Source organism: Pelophylax lessonae (assembly GCF_965119305.1).
Source record: "Pelophylax lessonae genome assembly, chromosome: 2".
Lineage (NCBI taxonomy): Eukaryota > Metazoa > Chordata > Amphibia > Anura > Ranidae > Pelophylax > Pelophylax lessonae.
This window is the reverse complement of record NC_138769.1, coordinates 593,790,753-593,807,963: the sequence shown is the minus strand read 5'-3', so window position 1 is coordinate 593,807,963 and position 17,211 is coordinate 593,790,753. Positions and strand designations below refer to the sequence as shown.

Sequence of the window (17,211 nt, the reverse complement as noted above, 5' to 3'; positions counted from 1 at the left end):
TTAGAGCATACTTTGATATACACCTCTTGCCAAGGGTGCATTTTTAATTAGTGAAACAAAAGGCTGAAGAAAATGTTTTAAAAGAGTTTTCCTTGTTGGAGGGCAATTAGACCTCATTCACATGGACGTACTGATCTGTAGACCAATACAAAGGGCCATCTTCACTCACAATGCCAGTGTACCTTTGGGGAGTATGCAGGCAGCTTGTTGAATTCAATGACAGTCGGATGGCTGCACAGTCCTGCATGGATCTCCAAGTGCATCCTGGAGTGTACATCCACGCAGGTTTAATGCACTGATCAGAATGCAAACAGTACTGCCTTTTGATCTGCCCATCGGGCTCACACAGATGTACACTTTGGGATGCTCTTGGAGATCCATGAAGGACTGTGCAGCCATCCACCTGTCATTAATTTCATCAAGCTGCTTGCACACTGCTGCAAGAAACACCTGTGCATTCCGTCTGGGTGAATATGATCCTTTGTACAGGTATCGGTATGCCCATGTGAATGAGGCTTTACAATCAATAATTATGACTTCATAAGTAGATTTTTTCAGAAGCAAATATTTAAAGTTAAAGCAGTATTCATCATATTAGGGGACTTCAATTATCCCAACATTGACTAGGAAGAAGGGACTGCACACTCACCAAAGGCCCGTCTCTTCATGGAAACCTTACAGGACAACTACATGTCTCAGTTGGTGGATTTTCCTACTAGAAAGAATGCAGTGTTAGATCTATTAATTACTAATGACCCAGATCTAATCTCAGATGTATGAGTCCGGGACAAGTTGGGATCTAGCGATCACAGGATGATCACATTTAGCATAAATCACAATATAGCAAGGCAAGAGGGCAACATAAGAACCCTAAACTTGAGAAGGGCAAACTTTCCCAAACTGTGCTCAATGATAATGAAAATAAACTGGGACCAAACCCTAGGAACACTGACCACGGAGGAAAAATGGGAATGCTTTAGGAACATATTAAACAAAAGCATCTCACAATGCATTCCTATGGGAAATACATTTAGAAGAGCCAAAGCCAAGCCGGGGTGGCTAAACCGTAATGTAACAAAACTTATTAGGGAGAAAAAAAATGGCCTTCAACAAATATAAATCGGAGTACAAATATAGGCTTTCCAGCATTACAAGGAATTAAATAAATGTAAATACGGAATCAGAATGGCTAAAATCAACTTCGAGAGACAAATAGCAGAGGATAGTAAAAAGAACCCTAAGAAATTCTTTAAATATATTAACAGCAAAAAACGCAGTCAGAGCATATTGCCCACATAATTAACGATGAGGGGAGGATGGTTACAGAGGACACAGAGAAGGCAACCGTGCTAAATGCTTTCTTCTCCTCAGTCTTTACACAAGAAAAGGAGGGGTACACTGACCATGACTGTTTGGTTATCAGTACTTCACTGGACTATGGGTAACAGAGAGAGAAATCAGGGAAAGGCTGGATAAAATTAACACAAAAAAATCACCAGGCCCGGATGGCGTACATCTGAGAGTACTCAAAGAACTCAGTAAGGTTATATCTAGACCACTGTTCCTGATCTTTGCTGATAGTATTTTGACAGGAACTGTACCTGGTGATTGGAGGAAAGCTAACGTGATACTGATATTCAAGAAAGGGCAGAGGCATATCGCAGGAAATTATAGGCCGGTAAGCCTGACGTCAATAGTATGTAAACTTCTGGAAGGGATGATAAGGGACCATATCCAAGAGTTTGCTAAAGAGAACAACATAATCAGCAGTAATCAGCAAGGGTTTACTAAAGGGCGTTCTTGTCAAACCAATCTGTTAACATTCTAAGAGGAGGTAAGCTGGGAGCTAGATAGGGGGAGACCGATGGATGTGGTGTACCTGGATTTTGCTAAGGCGTTTGATACAGTTCCCCACAAACGCTTAGTATATAAAATAAGGTCTGCAGGCATCGACCACAAGGTCTGCTCTTGGATACGGAACTGGTTAAAGGGGCGTGTCCAAAGGGTGGTAATAAATAACGCATACTCAGACTGGTCTGAGATGGAAAGTGGGGTCCCCCAAGGCTCAGTCCTGGGACCAATCTTGTTCAATTTACTCATAAATAGCATTGAGGATGGGACCAGAAGCTCGATTTCAGTTTTTGCAGATGACACAAAATCAAGCAGGGCAATACCTTCACATCGTGAGATAGGAATCTTACAGAATGACCTGAATAAAATCGCAGAGTGGGCAACTACATGGCAAATGAGGTTTAATGTGGAGAAGTGTAAGATATTGCATTTGGGGACTAAAAACATAAAAGCACAATACACTTTAGGGGGTGAAACTCTGGGGAATCAAAAATGGAGAAAGATCTGGGGGTCTTAGTAGAAGATAGACTTAGCAAAAACATGCAATGTCAAGCTGCAGCTGCCAAAGCCGGCAGGATATTAGCATGCATAAGGAAGGGGATGTATTCCAGAGATAAAACTATAATCCTTCCACTTTATAAAACACTGGACCGACCGCATCTGGAGTATTCTGTCCAGTTCTGGTCGCCAGTCCTCAGAAGGGATGTGTTGGAGCTGGAAAGAGTCCAGAGAAGGGCAACTAAACTGATTAGGGGATTAGAGGACCTTAATTATGAAGAGCTCTTACAAGCACTTGATTTATTCACCCTGGAGAAGAGATGCCTGAGAGGGGACATGATAGTGATTTATAAATACCTCAACGGTGATCTCAACATAGAAAAAAAACAATTCAGTCGCAAGGAATGCATGAGGACACGGGGCCATACAATGCGATTAGAGGAGAAGCGTTTTAACCTCAGGCTACGCAGTGGGTTCTTTACAGTTAGGGCTAAAAGACTGTGGAACTCTCTACCACAAATGGTAGTAACTGCGGGAAGTATGGCTACTTTTAAAAGACTCTTGGATGTACATCTCAGGGATCATAAAATTCAGGGGTATGGGAAATGATTACAGCCACACACACTTACACAGGTTGAACTGGATGAACTATTGTCTTTATTCAATCTCAACTACTATGTAACTATGTAAGTATTAAACCAAAAAATTGTAATGTTTTGCAGCTTACCAAGCCTTAGATATAGTGGCTGCATTAAATTGCCCTTTTATGTTTTGTTTCCTTTATTTTCACATGGTGATCCTGCCAGTAACACACTTCCTATCTTAGGGTGGCACCTCTATCTATCAAGGAGCAACAGAGTCCCCCTTGGATAGCAGCACTGTCTGGTGAGAATAGTGTGGGACTAAGTGACTAGCAAAACTCCAGCTAATATTTTGTAAGCAGTTACAGCAAAAAAGTTTTTTTTTTCTTTTGGGATAAAGGTTTTAAATAAATAAATAAAAGCTGACTGTTGTAAGTCCCCTGTCAGTGGTAAATGGGTTTTCTAAACCTCCAACTGCCACTTTTGCTGGACAGCTCAGTCTGTTATAGGAGGTTAACAAATAACAGCTGGGCAACAGGTAAAACATAGTTACAGGCTAGAAGCAGACTGCATTATATATGTCATTTTAGTGCCCTTGTAACTTCCTTTGCACTAAACTGAAATCTCTAATGATGGCAGTCATCTCCCCCTATGCAATGGAGATGAGTAAAGGGGGAAGTGTTTGTAGCCCACTCCAGCAGGGCATCCTATGATGGAAAAACTGCTTCCCCATACTATATATACAGTACAATGAGTTAACATTTTTATCTTAGTAAGTGTATACCTGATACGATCCCCAGGGGGAAATAAAGAAAATAAAGTCTTAAAAAGAAAACTAATACAGCCACCACATTTAAGTTCTGGCAAACTGCAACATAAAAAATGTTTGTTTTTGAATTTAGATATGCTTATCCTAAGACTTTTTTAACTACTGTGGATCTCCTATTTCTGCGCCTCACTTTTTCTGTCTTGATATACACTATATCACCAAACGTATTGGGATGCCTGCCTTTACACGCACATGAACTTTAGTGGCATCCCACTCTTAGTCCATAGGGTTCAATATTGAATTGGCCCACCCTTTGCAGCTATAACAGCTTTAACTCTTCTGGGAAGGCTGTCCACAAGGCTTAGAAGTGTGTCAATGGGACTGTTTGACCATTCTTCCAGAAGCGCATTTGTGAGGCCAGGCACTGATATTGGAGAAAAGGCCTGGCTAGCAGTCTGCGCTAATTCATCCCAAAGGTGTTCTATCGGGTTGAAGTCAGGACTCTGTGCAGGCCAGTCAAGTTCCTCCACCCCAAACTCACTCATCCCTTTCTTTATGGACTTTGTTTTGTGCACTGGTGCACAGTCATGTTGGAACAGGAAGGGGCCATCCCCAAACTGTTCCCACAAAGTTGGGAGCATGAAATTTTCAATAATGTCTTGGTATGCTGACGCCTTAAGAGTTCCCTTCACTGGAACTAAAGGGCCAAGCCCAACCCCTGAAAAACAACCCTACACCATAATTTCCCCTCCACCAAATGATATGAACCAGTGCACAAAGCAAGGCCCATAATACCATAGATGAGCTAGTTTGGGGTGGAGGAAATTGACTGGCCTGCACATAGCCTTGACCTCAACCCGATAGAATACCTTTGGGATGAATAAGAGTACAGACTGCAAGCCAGGTCTGCTCGTCCAACATCAGTGCCTGACCTCACAAATGCACTTCTGAAAGAATGGTTAAAAAAGGTGGGCCATCTCAAAATTGAACACTACGGACTAAGACTGGGATGCCATTAAAGTTCATGTGCATGTAAAGGAAAGTGTCTTAATACGTTTGGTAATATAGTGTATGTAGAAATTTGTCAGGGGTCTAAATAACTAATTTTTCAGTTTGGCCTCAGAGATATGAGACCAAATCTAGTTGAATTGGATTATGTTGCCAAATTTACATGCCAAGCTTCAGTTATTGGGTTAAAGACGATTTCAAAAACGGTCTGGTCACTTATTTAAACCATTAAATCCCTCAAATTAGTTTGGAAAAAATGTTTTCATCAGGGTCATATTTGATTTTTTTACTAAATGTACATATTTATAGGGGGGTTTCTAGCTATAAGCTGGTTGAATGGCATTGTTTTGGATGCAACAACAGTGCTTTAAGTGATGTTTTATAGAAAACACAAACATTTTTCAGTTGGGTTCTGATGAATGTCTATCAGTTTACTGTGTTTGGAAAGCTGAATTATAGAAGAGATTTTTTCATCTTGTTTTCTCTCTCTCTCTAGCATCTGGACTTGTGGGACTTTGATGTATTTGTGCTGAATAGAGTCAGTGAAGATCATGCATTGAAAACCATTGTGTTTGAACTTCTCACTAGACACAACCTGAACAGTCGCTTTAAGGTAACTTGTATTACGTGCAAACAATTCAGATGAGGCTAGTGTAATATTACCAACAAGATCTCGCTCTGTGTTTGGTTTTCATTACTAACAAGAGTCAATCAAATTTCTGTTTTCAGCTACTTACTAATTGTACAATAATGTATGTATTGTATATTTTTAAGTGCTGATAATAATAATTATAATTTATGTTGTAAAAGAAAGAATGTGCGTTTCACAAGGAGGGTTATAAACATTCTTTTTTTAAATGTCCTGTTTTGTTAGAATGCTGAAGCTAAATCAGGCAGAGAAAGTGACCCAATAACATATAACATTCCTAAAATAAATACTGGCCTTCTTTTCATTGCAGGAAACATTTTTTGACGCTTTTTCCATTATCATATCCTCTAACGTTTTTAGAACAGATCTGTTTCATTTTTAAATGTATCCAAAACATAAATAGAACAATTTTCATTCATTTCAGTGTGGTTACCCTAAGCAGAACAGTTGAAAACATATTTAGAAAAATCGCTGCTTTCCCAGTTCAGTCTATGTTGTTAACATGTGTGAGATGGCCTCAGCCTTACACCACTCCACAAGCAATGCCCTCTGACATGTTTCGCCCCACCCACTGGGGCTTAGTCATAGAGGACTAAACCTCGGTAGGTGCAGCGAAACATGTCAAAGGGCGTGGCTTGTGGGGTAGTGTAAGTCTGGGGCCATCTCACACATGTTAACAACATAGACTGAACTGGGAGTGCGGCCCTTTTTCTAAGTATACTATACACTACTGGATGGTGATATTTCATTCCAGGACCATATTCCTGACCACCAGCAGGACAATATACATCTTCCTTTTTTGCTTAGAGCAGCACTAGAAGCATAAGCAGGTAATGGTTAAATACATGATCAAAATAAAAGCCAAATGATGTAATGTGTACGCGTAAAGGTGTGCTGTTTTTCCCATGAACCAGTTTCAGTCATGCAAAGAAAAATAGACGTTCATAGGTGATTGTGGTTGAATGCCTTGTCCAAATTGCTGTTTGACATAAAGTGTATGTAAAACTCAAACAATGAATTTCTCCTATTTGTTGCCTTTTAGCCTATTAAATACACCTTTAAACATGTTTTGTTACATCCTTCCAAGTGCAAAAATACCTGCTGATCCTGCTAAAAATCCAGTAAGCGCCCAACATACTGAAGTGAGCTATACTGAAATCTCAGTAGTCATCATAGGGATACTCCCTAGTGGATACAATACTAGAAATAAAAAAAAACTGAAAAAATATCTCTACCCCCACTTGATCTAAAACAAAAACTGGCTTTAGTAGGTCTTTAAGATCCCTAGATATAGCAAATAATTATGATCTACTGTCCTTCAATATAGAGTAGTGAGTATGCAAGCCATCCTCATGTATTCAAGGTCAACATATGCTGCTCTTTATAGCAGTGCTTAAACCCTCATCCTCATTAATAGTAGTACAATGTATGCCATACTATAATAAGGAAAGTTTTCATCATTACCAGGATTTTTGTTTCAGTTCTCTGATCTGGTGGAGAGGCTGCAGAACAAACTAAAGTTCAGATCTGTGCACATATCTGTGACAGCTAGTGTATAAAGATGCCATAAGAAGATTATTTTTATTATTATTATTTTTTTTCGGGAAATGTAGCTTTTCTGTAACTGCTTTGGAGTTATCTTATTACTGTTTTTCGTTGGAATAACTCTTATGAGAACTTTTAAATGTTTGTGTATTCCTGTGAATTCTTTTAACAACATCAAGAGCCTCTGTTCCCAGGGAAGGCATTCAAATAATGTAAAGGAGCTTGGGAAAACATGGGAATGGTAATGTGGAAGATCTAAGGGTTAAGATAAAATGGAAATGTGTCAAATCCCGGCATGGCAATGTTCATCATATACAGTAAATTATATACATTTCTATAAATCATTTAAAATATTTCAATACATGTTTCATGTAAAAAAAAAATGTATATAAAAAAAAAATAATGGTGGTAGTTCTAATTTAGTACTGGAAAGAAATACTTCTTGCATAAGTAGGGGTTTCAGATGATTGGTCAAAATTCTAGCTAGAGGGCTTTTACTGGATGTTCCATGCGGCAGTTTTCAGAAACCACTGCTGCTGTAACAACTCTACACCAGCGAGACAAATGATCACTCAAGATAACGCAGGCAATGGAGTTTTTGGCAATGTGGTTGATTCTGGTGGAATTGGTTGTCTGCCATAATGCTGCTCATATACAGCCATGTAGATTAAAGCACTTAAAGTGTTGGCGGTAGTTTGCTTTAATCTGTTCAATAGTTTTTAGAAGAATGCAATAATTGAGTGATTGGCTGGCATAAATGTGCAAGTGCCTCCAAAGACATGCTGGTAGGTTAATTGGATCCTGTATAAAAAATTGGCCCTACTGTGTGTGTATGTATGTGAGTTAGGGACCTTAGATTGTAAGCTCCTTGAGGGCAGGGACTGATGTGAATGTACAATGCATATGTAAAGCACTGCGTAAATTGACAGCGCTATATAAGTACCTGAAATAATAATAATAATAAGTGCCTCTGATGTCTGTACACGAGAAGACTGGAGCCTTGCCTCCTGCTTGAAGAACACATTCCAAGTCAATATTAATTTATCTATATACCTGTAACCAGAATTTTACTGCTAAAATTTGTGTATATTACAGGGTAGTTCCCAACAATGGATGGAATTGTTGATCAATTTTTTTTCTGTTTCTAAACATGATTTTTGAAACTCTATGACATTATCATGATTACATGCCACATTTATTTATATATCTCTCCTGTTTGGTTTTAAACAGTTATTATGTTAAGAGATTGATTAGAGTTTGACTATTTTTATGTCTGAGCCTTTTTAAAGAGATTCAAGATAGTCCCAAAATGTTTGGCATTTGATGGATCAAGGCTGGGTTCACACTGATGGGAATTGCAGGTTTCCCCGCATCCAATTCGCATGACAAGAGAGTGTGACTGGCTCTCAATAGAGCCGGTTCAAACAGCTCAAGAGCACTAGAAAAGGGTCCAGTGCATCTTCTGGTCTGTTTCAGGTGTGAATTCAGCCAAATATTCAGACCTAATTTGCACCTGAAACAGAGAACAGGGACTAACCGGCCCCCCTGCTGTGAGCTGAGGCTGCAGCTAGTTTGTACCCAGCCTACATTTTATTTGTACTGCTTGGTATGTAGGTGCTTGTGATTGCCTCCTCTACAGCAGTTTTTGAGATTTACAAGATTTTATTTATTGATTTAATGATATTGCAAAATTGAGTTTCTTTTTTGGGCTCCACCTTTACTCAGCCTGACTCAAAAATTGCTTGGAAGAACACTGTGTTTTTGAAGTCTGTGTTGTCCTCCTATAGCGCTAGTAAAAGCATCCTTTCCTGGTAATTTAGCCAACTACTAATAGTAAGGTTGCATCTTTGTGGGAGGTGTGACGATGTAAGATAGGCATTGTTAGGTACTTATTAGGAAGAACACAGTATACATTCAACGTATAGCTTGTACCTTGATAGAACAGGACAAAAGGGTTGATTTACCAAAGGCATATGAACTGTGCACTTTGCAAGTGCAGTTGCACTCTTTTTTCCCCACAGCTTAGTAAATATGGTGAGACTCTGCTGATTTCCATCATCCAAGCTTGTGCAAGCAAAAATAGTTTTTTCTTGTTCTCCTTGCACCTGATTTGGTATTCTTTACAAATGAAGCTTCACCACATTTACTAAGCTCCGAGGAAAATTAGTACGAAAGGAAAAAACCCTCCAAGGGTGGGGCTATTTGTAGGCATAATCTGACACCAAAAATATTGACAAATATGTAAAAAAAATGTATTTACTTTATTTGAAAATCACAGTAAAAATTATCCACAACTAGGTGGAGATACGGGCTAAAGGGGTACAGGCATAATATAAAAATATAAAAAAAACTTCTACATAAGGAGAGACACATGAGAAGAGACAACTGACACGTTTCGAGACTTGGTATTGTGCTCTTCTTCAGGGATTCCCATGTATAGTCATGAATAGAAGTTCTGAAATACATAACATATAAAAACCGACATATAGATCAGTGCATGAGATATAATGCATAGCATGAGATGACCACTGACCAGATTCTCAGGTGATGCCTCACTGTCAGATAGAGCCCAGAATATATATAAAAAAGCAAAAGCATTGCTGCACAGCTGTCTGTGTTGGTCCCGGAGCCTTGGCTCAGCAAGCGAGTGGACACATGGAGAGAGACCCCTGCTTGAATAGGTGATGCCACTGAGGGTATAAATGAGGAGCCAAAAACCCAAAAGGGATACACCTTAAGGCTGTATAAAACAAAGAATGAGCCATGCAAAGAACAAAAAAAAAAAAGAGAAGAAGTTCTTCTCCTTGTGTATTTCTAAACAGAAAATAAAAAAAAGAAGGTTTATATAAAAATATAATAGTAGTCATGTATGTTAATATTAGAATCAGAATCAAAGGCAAATTGTTAAAGGCCAGCACTTACATCTAAGAAGATATTCAAATAGAGTTTACATGCAAGAGTAGTTGCAGCCAATAAAGCACACAAGAAGGAGGTATTACCTGGATCAATTTCAAACAACAAGCCTTATATAGGCAAGGTAGGCTTCAGTAACAGCCAATCCCTGTGATCTGTCACGGTGACCAGGAACAACAGCCAATAAGGTGAAGATAGATAAATAGGAAAAGCAGACTTCAATAACAGTCAATCCCTGTGATCTGTAACGCTGGACAGCAACAACAGCCAATAAGGTAAAGACAGATGGAAGGCTCTTGACCCTTCCCCCCTGGGCCGAGGGCGCGCCATGCAATCACAACAAGAGAAGGAGTGATGTCGCGACACATTATGAGCCCACTTGCGCATGACGCAGATGTGGGCGGCAACAGAGGGGCGGATCAACCGCAGACTGATTAGGGCTGCAGATTGACGCAGGATTGACATCCGTCCACGGGAGGGGAAACAGGCAGCGCACAGCCGAAATGATTGGGGCCGCAGAGGCGTCCACAGAATAAGGAGGGGACATCCAGGTGGCCCCCACGCGTCAGACGACACCACCTGACCGAAGGGGCCAAAACAAGATCCACACACCGTGTCTGCTCTGAAACCAAAACAAATGAAGGACATATCAGTCATTGTAAAAGTTAAATTATAAAGGAGGCACATTAGATCCAACTGGTCAGTGACATAACATATATGCAGCAAGCTAATACATGATCCCACGGTGCATGCACACTTGCATCAATGTCTGTCAAAAAAATATAAAATACGTAAAACAAAACAGATAAAAAAAGGAGTAAGTAGCTGGTAGAGCAAGATAGTTTTCAGTTAGTAAGTTTCTTACTAGTATGGATTAAAGAGGACCTGACCTGTGGAAGCTGTGCCTAGAAAAGGCAAAGAGCTAGTCACCAGTAATGGTGGTGGTTTTCCCACCTCTGTTTTTCTCCCCATTACTTACTTCCCCACTGAGCAGGCAGATGACAGGTCCGTGTCCGCTTCGCTGATGCAGAGCGGACACGGACACAGCCCACTGTTCTCTATGGGGCGGTCAGATGGAAACGGACCGCCTGAGCATTTCCATCCGATACCATCCGATCTGATCTGCTGGATGGATGGGGAATGGGATCTTCATATGTCTGTTTTTAGCAGACTGAAACGGATCGGATTCAGGGGAGTGTAAACGAACACATGTCTTTTTACATCCACCTCTCCGTAGAGAACAATGGGTGGTTCGATTGGGCCCACCTGAAAACTGGACAGGCAGACCTGATCAGTCTGTTGTGTAAAAGGGGCCTCAGGCCTTGTTCACAGAGGGCATACACAGCGTACCTTTACAGGGACGCACTGGTGTTCCGAGCATCTCTGTGCAGGCAGTCCCATTGATGACATTTTAGATGTAGCAACTGCACGAAAAGAGCCATTGCTCCCAATTTGACATACATATCATAAAGGTTGCTAAGGACAACAACATCATCAGCAGTAATCAGCACGGGTTTACAAATGGGGAATAAGGGAATAATAACCGCGCTAAAGGAACAGATAAATTAGAACAGCAGCAACTTCAAGTGTGACCACACCCTAATAAATATTATACATATAAGTCGCGCTAAATATTAGATGGAGATGTGAAGTCCATAAAAGTCCAAAACAATATTATTGATAAATTCCAGGACCAAACTCCCTTAAGGGTATGTGCTTACCAGATGAAGGTAAGGAAAAGGCAGTCTCGCTGCGTGGAAACTTGTCACCTTGACAGTAGATCCAAGCTTCTATGATCGATCAACTCAGTGGACATGGGATCATGAAAAGCAAAAAAAGTACCGCAATAGCGTAAAACCCAACAAACAAATTGTGACTATCACCAAAGGTGTGGGTAAATGAAAATTGTGATGTGATATGACCTCCACCACAATAAATGAAATAAATAAATCATGCAAAAATATAGGGAAATTAGGGTGAATAACCCCTACCAGAGAGGTTAAGGGTTGATGCCTTGAGTGATTAATGTGTATCGGTTGGAGTAGCCTCTTACCAAACAGAAAAAATAATGACACAGTGAAGAAAACGTTGAAAAAAAGGTAATCGTGCTGAACCACCACCAGCTGAATTCGCCTCTTACCCTGGATAGATATAGATTAGCCAAAGTGCACTAAACAAATCCAGTGTACCACTCAGGAGCCAGCAATTTCACACCTGTGAGAGTTGCCTCTTACCACATATGAAGTTGTATCAAGCCTGTAGGGTAAATCAAGTGGCTTTCTTGTCAAACCAATCTCCTAACATTCTACGAGGAGGTGAGCTGTGAGCTAGATAGGGGCAGACCAGTGGATGTGGTGTACCTGGATTTCGCTAAGGCGTTTGATACAGTTCCCCACAAGCGCTTAATTTATAAAATAAGGTCTGCAGGTATCGACAGCAGGGTTTGCTCTTGGATACGGAACTGGCTAAAAGGGCGTGTCCAGAGGGTGGTAATAAATATCGCATACTCAGACTGGTCTGGGGTGGTGAGTGAGGTCCTCCAAGGCTCAGTCCTGGGACCAACCTTGTTCAATTTATTCATAAACAGCATTGAGGATGGGATCATTAGTTCTATATCAGTTTTTGCAGATGACACAAAATTGGGCAGGGCAATAACTGCACAGCATGAAGCAGATATCTTGCAGAATGACCTGAACAAAATAACAGAGTGGGCAACGACATGGCAAATGAGGTTGAATGTGGAGAAGTGTAAGGTTTTGCACTTGGGGACTAAAAACATAAAAGCACAATACACTTTAGGGGGGAACCTTTGGGGGGATCAAAATTGGAGAAAGATCTGGGAGTTTTAGTAGAGGATAGACTAGGCAATAGCATGCAATGTCAAGTGGCAGCTGCCAAAGCCGGCAGAATATTAGCATGCATAAAGAAGGGAATATATTCCAGAGATAAAACTATAATCCTACCACTTTATAAAACTCTGGTCCGACCGCATCGGGAATATTCTGTCCAGTTCTGGTTGCCAGTCCTCAGGAGGGATGTGTTGGAGCTGGAGAACGTCGAGAGAAGGGCAACTAAACTGATTAGGGGATTGGAGGACCTTAATTATGAAAAGCATCTACAATCGTTTAATTTATTCTCCCTTGAGAAGAAACGACTGAGAGGGGGCATGATAGCAATTTACAAATACCTCAATGGTGATCTCAGCATAGAAAAAATGCTATTCAGTCGCAAGGATTGCATGAGGATGCGAGGACATACAATGCGATTAGAGGGGAAGTGTTTAAACCTCAGGCAACGCAGGGGGTTCTTTACTGTTAGGGCTACAAGATTGTGGAATTCTCTACCGCAAGAGGTAGTTCTGTGGGAAGTATGGCTACTTTCAAAAGACTCTTGGACATACATCTCAAGGATCAGAACATTAAGGGGTTTGAGAGATGATTACGGGCACACACACCTACACAGGTTGAACTGGATGGACTATTGTCTTTATTCCACCTCAACTGCTATGTAACTATGTAACTATACATGTAGGTCCCTGAGCTCACACTGTCTGCCTTAGGCCCCTTTCACACAAGCAGACCGATCGGGTCTGCCTGTACATTTTTCAGGAGGGCCCAATCAGACCACCCATTGTTCTCAATGCAAAGGCTAATGTAAATGGACATGTTTTTGTTTACACCCACCTGAATCTGATCGAATCTAATGGTATCAGATCGAAATGGACAGGTGGTCTGTTTTCATCTGCCTGCCCCATAGAGAACAGCGGGCTGTGCCCGTGTCTGCTCTGCATCAGCGGACCTGTAATCCACCTGCTCAGCGGGGATCAGCAGACAGATCCCCCACTGAGCAGGCGGATCTGCTTGACAGAGTCCGCTCCATGTGAAAGGGGTTCTTTCCAGGAGCGGCTGGTCCAGTAGGAGCACAGGGGCGTCACCCCACTGCAGAGAGCCGGACCCAATTTGACATCCAGGTAGGTCCCTGTGCATGTCTCTGAGCTCGCACTGTCTGCAGTCGGTGTTGTGCACCCACATCCCCACGGATGTCAGATTGGGAACAGCAGCTATGCCTGTGTAGCTGTTGCATCCCAATTGACATAAATTGGACTGCCTGTACAGGGATGCACGGAAACACCAGTGCTTCCCTGTGTGGGTAAACATGGCCCTCCATGGGCCTACAATTTAGTATGCCACATTTGAATGATGCTTTAGTAGTAATTTAGCAGGAATTTTGTAAGTTATGTTGTGTTTAAGTGCACTATTAATGGTTATAGTGTATTTTTAGTGAAAATAGCTATATGATATATATTTATTAACTTAATACAGTTTTGACTGTTATATTTACTAGGAATTTAGCAGCAAGTTTGTACATTTTGCCATGCATAAATCCACTATTAATGTTTTTTGTGTATTTTTAGCAAAAATATTGTTTGGATAAACAGTTGCGCAAATATTGCGGTGCCTTAAAACAAAACAAGCAATGCATCAGTCCATTAAGTGTCTTTTGGTATGAATTTTCTTGCATATGCTCAATCTTTCAAAAAAAACAGGCTTGTGTCTACATGTCCAAATGACTGCTTCCTTAATTAGTGCAAGGCTGGATGCTCGACTAAGAGTCTGGTATAGATTTTGGGGGGACCCCACACTGTTTTTTTTTTAATTTTGGCATGGAGTTCCCCTTAAAATCCATACCAGGCCCTCCGGGAGGGGGGGGGGGGCGACCCTATGCAGTTTTTTTTTTTCATGTTTTTTTAATCTGTATATCCGGGAGCCAACAATACATTATAGACGCTAGCAAGTTTAAATTACATTTTTTCCTTTAGAAATGTCAGTATTGCTGCAGCAAGGGCTATACATCGTACAAATGTGCCACTTTGCAGGCACATTAAGGTGACCACCCAAGCACAATATTTAAAGGAATTTTTCATTTTTATTGTAAAACTTTAAACATTATTAAAATCACTGCTCCTGTAAAAAAGATTGTTTTAAAAAAACATTTTTGCATTGATACATGTCCCCTATGGCAGAACCTGGGTCCCCATATACTTTTTATAGCAATAACTTGCATATAAGCCTTTAAAATTAGGACTTATGATTTTTCATGTTTGTGTCCTATAGACTTTAATAGAATTTGCATGTTAGCTAGAACTTTTTCCCTGTTCGAGATGTTCTGGTGCGAACCGAACAGGGGGTGTTCGGCCCATCACTATTTTTTATGAAAGATTGAGCATATGCAAGCAAATTCATACCAAAGGACACTTTATGGACTGATGCATTGTTTGTTCTGTTTTGTTTATATGGTTTGATATGATATGCTGATTCAGAAAATTGCTATGCAAATAGATTTAAAGGGATACTAGCACATTAGCATTAGGGAGCGCGGCTCCACTTTTTAATATCATTTTGCACAGGTTAAGCTTTTATATTTAGTAGGAATTTAGCAGGAATTTTTTGAAATTTGCTGTGTTTATATCTGCTAAAAATTATTTTAGAGAATTTTTAGCAAATATATGGTTTTGATATTTTCACAAATATCGCAGGGTGTTAAAATCAGTAGCACTTTCCTTTTATTCTACAGGTCATGTGCTTTCAGAAAATGTATGGTTTCGGGGGTCTTTAACAAACTCTGAAAGCTGTAAGGGAAAAATGAAAACCTCTAGATTTTAGAGAAATCTGTATATTTACATTTTTGAGTATGTTTGATTTTCACCATTTCGCAAAAAGGTGCAATCTAAAATTTACAAATAGAGGTTATTTATTAACTAGATACAGGTTAGCTTAGGAATTTTGTAAAACGTGCTGTATTTTTATAAAGCTACTAATGATTTTAGTGTATTTTTAGCAAAAATATTGTTTTCATAAACATTTGCGCAAATATCCTTGTGCCCTAAAAATCAGTAGCACCCTATTTTTATTCTACTGGTCATGTGTTTTTGGAAAATATATGGTTTGGGGGGTCTTTAACAAACTCTGAAAGGGAAAAATAAAAAAGCAGAGGGAAAATTGCAAAAATGGCCTGGCCAGATAAGTTTAAAAGTGGAGCACAGGGCCTGGCAGTGAAAGGGTTAAACCCAAAACCTAAAATGTAATATATATCAGCTTACCAATCCTTAGATGTGATGGCTGCATCTGGTTTCTTTTTAGTTTTTTTCCGTGTTTCCACTTGATCTGGCCCCAGTAACACACCTCCTGTACAAGAGTGCCCTGAGTCGGGATGAAGGGGCACAGGGGCACCTTTGGACAGTGGCATTGTCAGTTTGTGGGGAGGGGAGTATTAGATATACTAGTACATTTAGATACACTAACAAATTAAAGCCAAATGCTATCTCACACTTTATAAGCAGTTTTTTTCCTTTTGGGATAAAGGTCTTACAGAAATCAAAGTTGATAAAATAAATAAAAATGTAAACACCCCATCAGTGGTAAATGGTTTGTCTCAGTTTCCTAACCGATCTATCTGCAGGAGAGTTTGTTCTTTTGAACAAGCACCAGAGAAAAATAAAGCAAAGAAAGCAAAAACTAAGGCAGTCATCACATCTAATGCCCTGTACACACGTGCAGATTATCTGCAGACTTTTGTCTGCAGACTTACCTTTTCTATGTAGTGCAAGGGCCTGCCGGATTGCATACAAATTGAAAGTGTTTAGGTTTGACCTCATATTATATGGTTTTGGTAAGTCTGCAGACAAAAGTCTGCAGATAATCTGCACGTGTGTATGGGGCATAAGGGTTAGTAAGCTGCAATATAATAAATGTTGGTTTTTGGTTTTAACCGCTTGCCGACTGCTCACAGTATATTTACTGCGGCAGTCAGCCCCTCACAGGCAGAGCGACATAGGTCTACGTCGCTAGCCTGTGAGGCTCTGGGGAGCGAGCGCGCGCCCGCGGAGGCGCGCTCCCGCTCCCGCGCGGTCACTGACCCCCCCGCGCGTGTGACCGGCGGACCCGATGTCCGCCGGTCACTCGGCGATCGTCGGGGGAGAGGGAGAAAGTCAGGCGGCTTGTGTAAGGATGATCATACGGTTCTACTATGTAGAACCGTTGATCACTGTTCATACATCTGAAGCCACAGCCAATCACAGTAGAAAACACGCCCCTAGGGACACACATAGCCCCTCCCTTTCAAAAAAAGTTAACCCCTTCACTGCCAGTGTATTTTTACAGTAACAGTGCATATGTATAGCACTGATTACTGTAGAAATTTCACTGGTAACCCCAAAAGTGTCAAAAATTTCAGTCAAGGGTCCGATCTGTCCGCCGCAATGTCGCAGTACCGCAAAAAAAATCGCAGATCGCCGCCATTACTCGTTAAAAAAAAAAACCAACAAAAATGACATAAATCTTTCCCTTTGTTAGTAAACGTGATAACTTTTACGCAAACCAATAAAAATACGCTTTTTG

At 40.6% G+C, this 17,211-nt stretch overlaps 1 protein-coding gene across 7 annotated transcripts in view; it reads left to right on the top strand.

The window, feature by feature from the left end:
- PDE1B (phosphodiesterase 1B) overlaps positions 1-17,211 on the top strand; it is a 534,903-nt gene that overhangs the window by 427,053 nt on the left and 90,639 nt on the right. For all 7 annotated transcript variants that reach the window (XM_082244620.1, XM_082244621.1, XM_082244618.1 and 4 more), the window contains one exon: positions 5,204-5,320. In XM_082244620.1, coding sequence (XP_082100746.1) covers positions 5,204-5,320 — 117 coding nt within the window. The remainder of the gene's footprint in view (positions 1-5,203; positions 5,321-17,211) is intronic.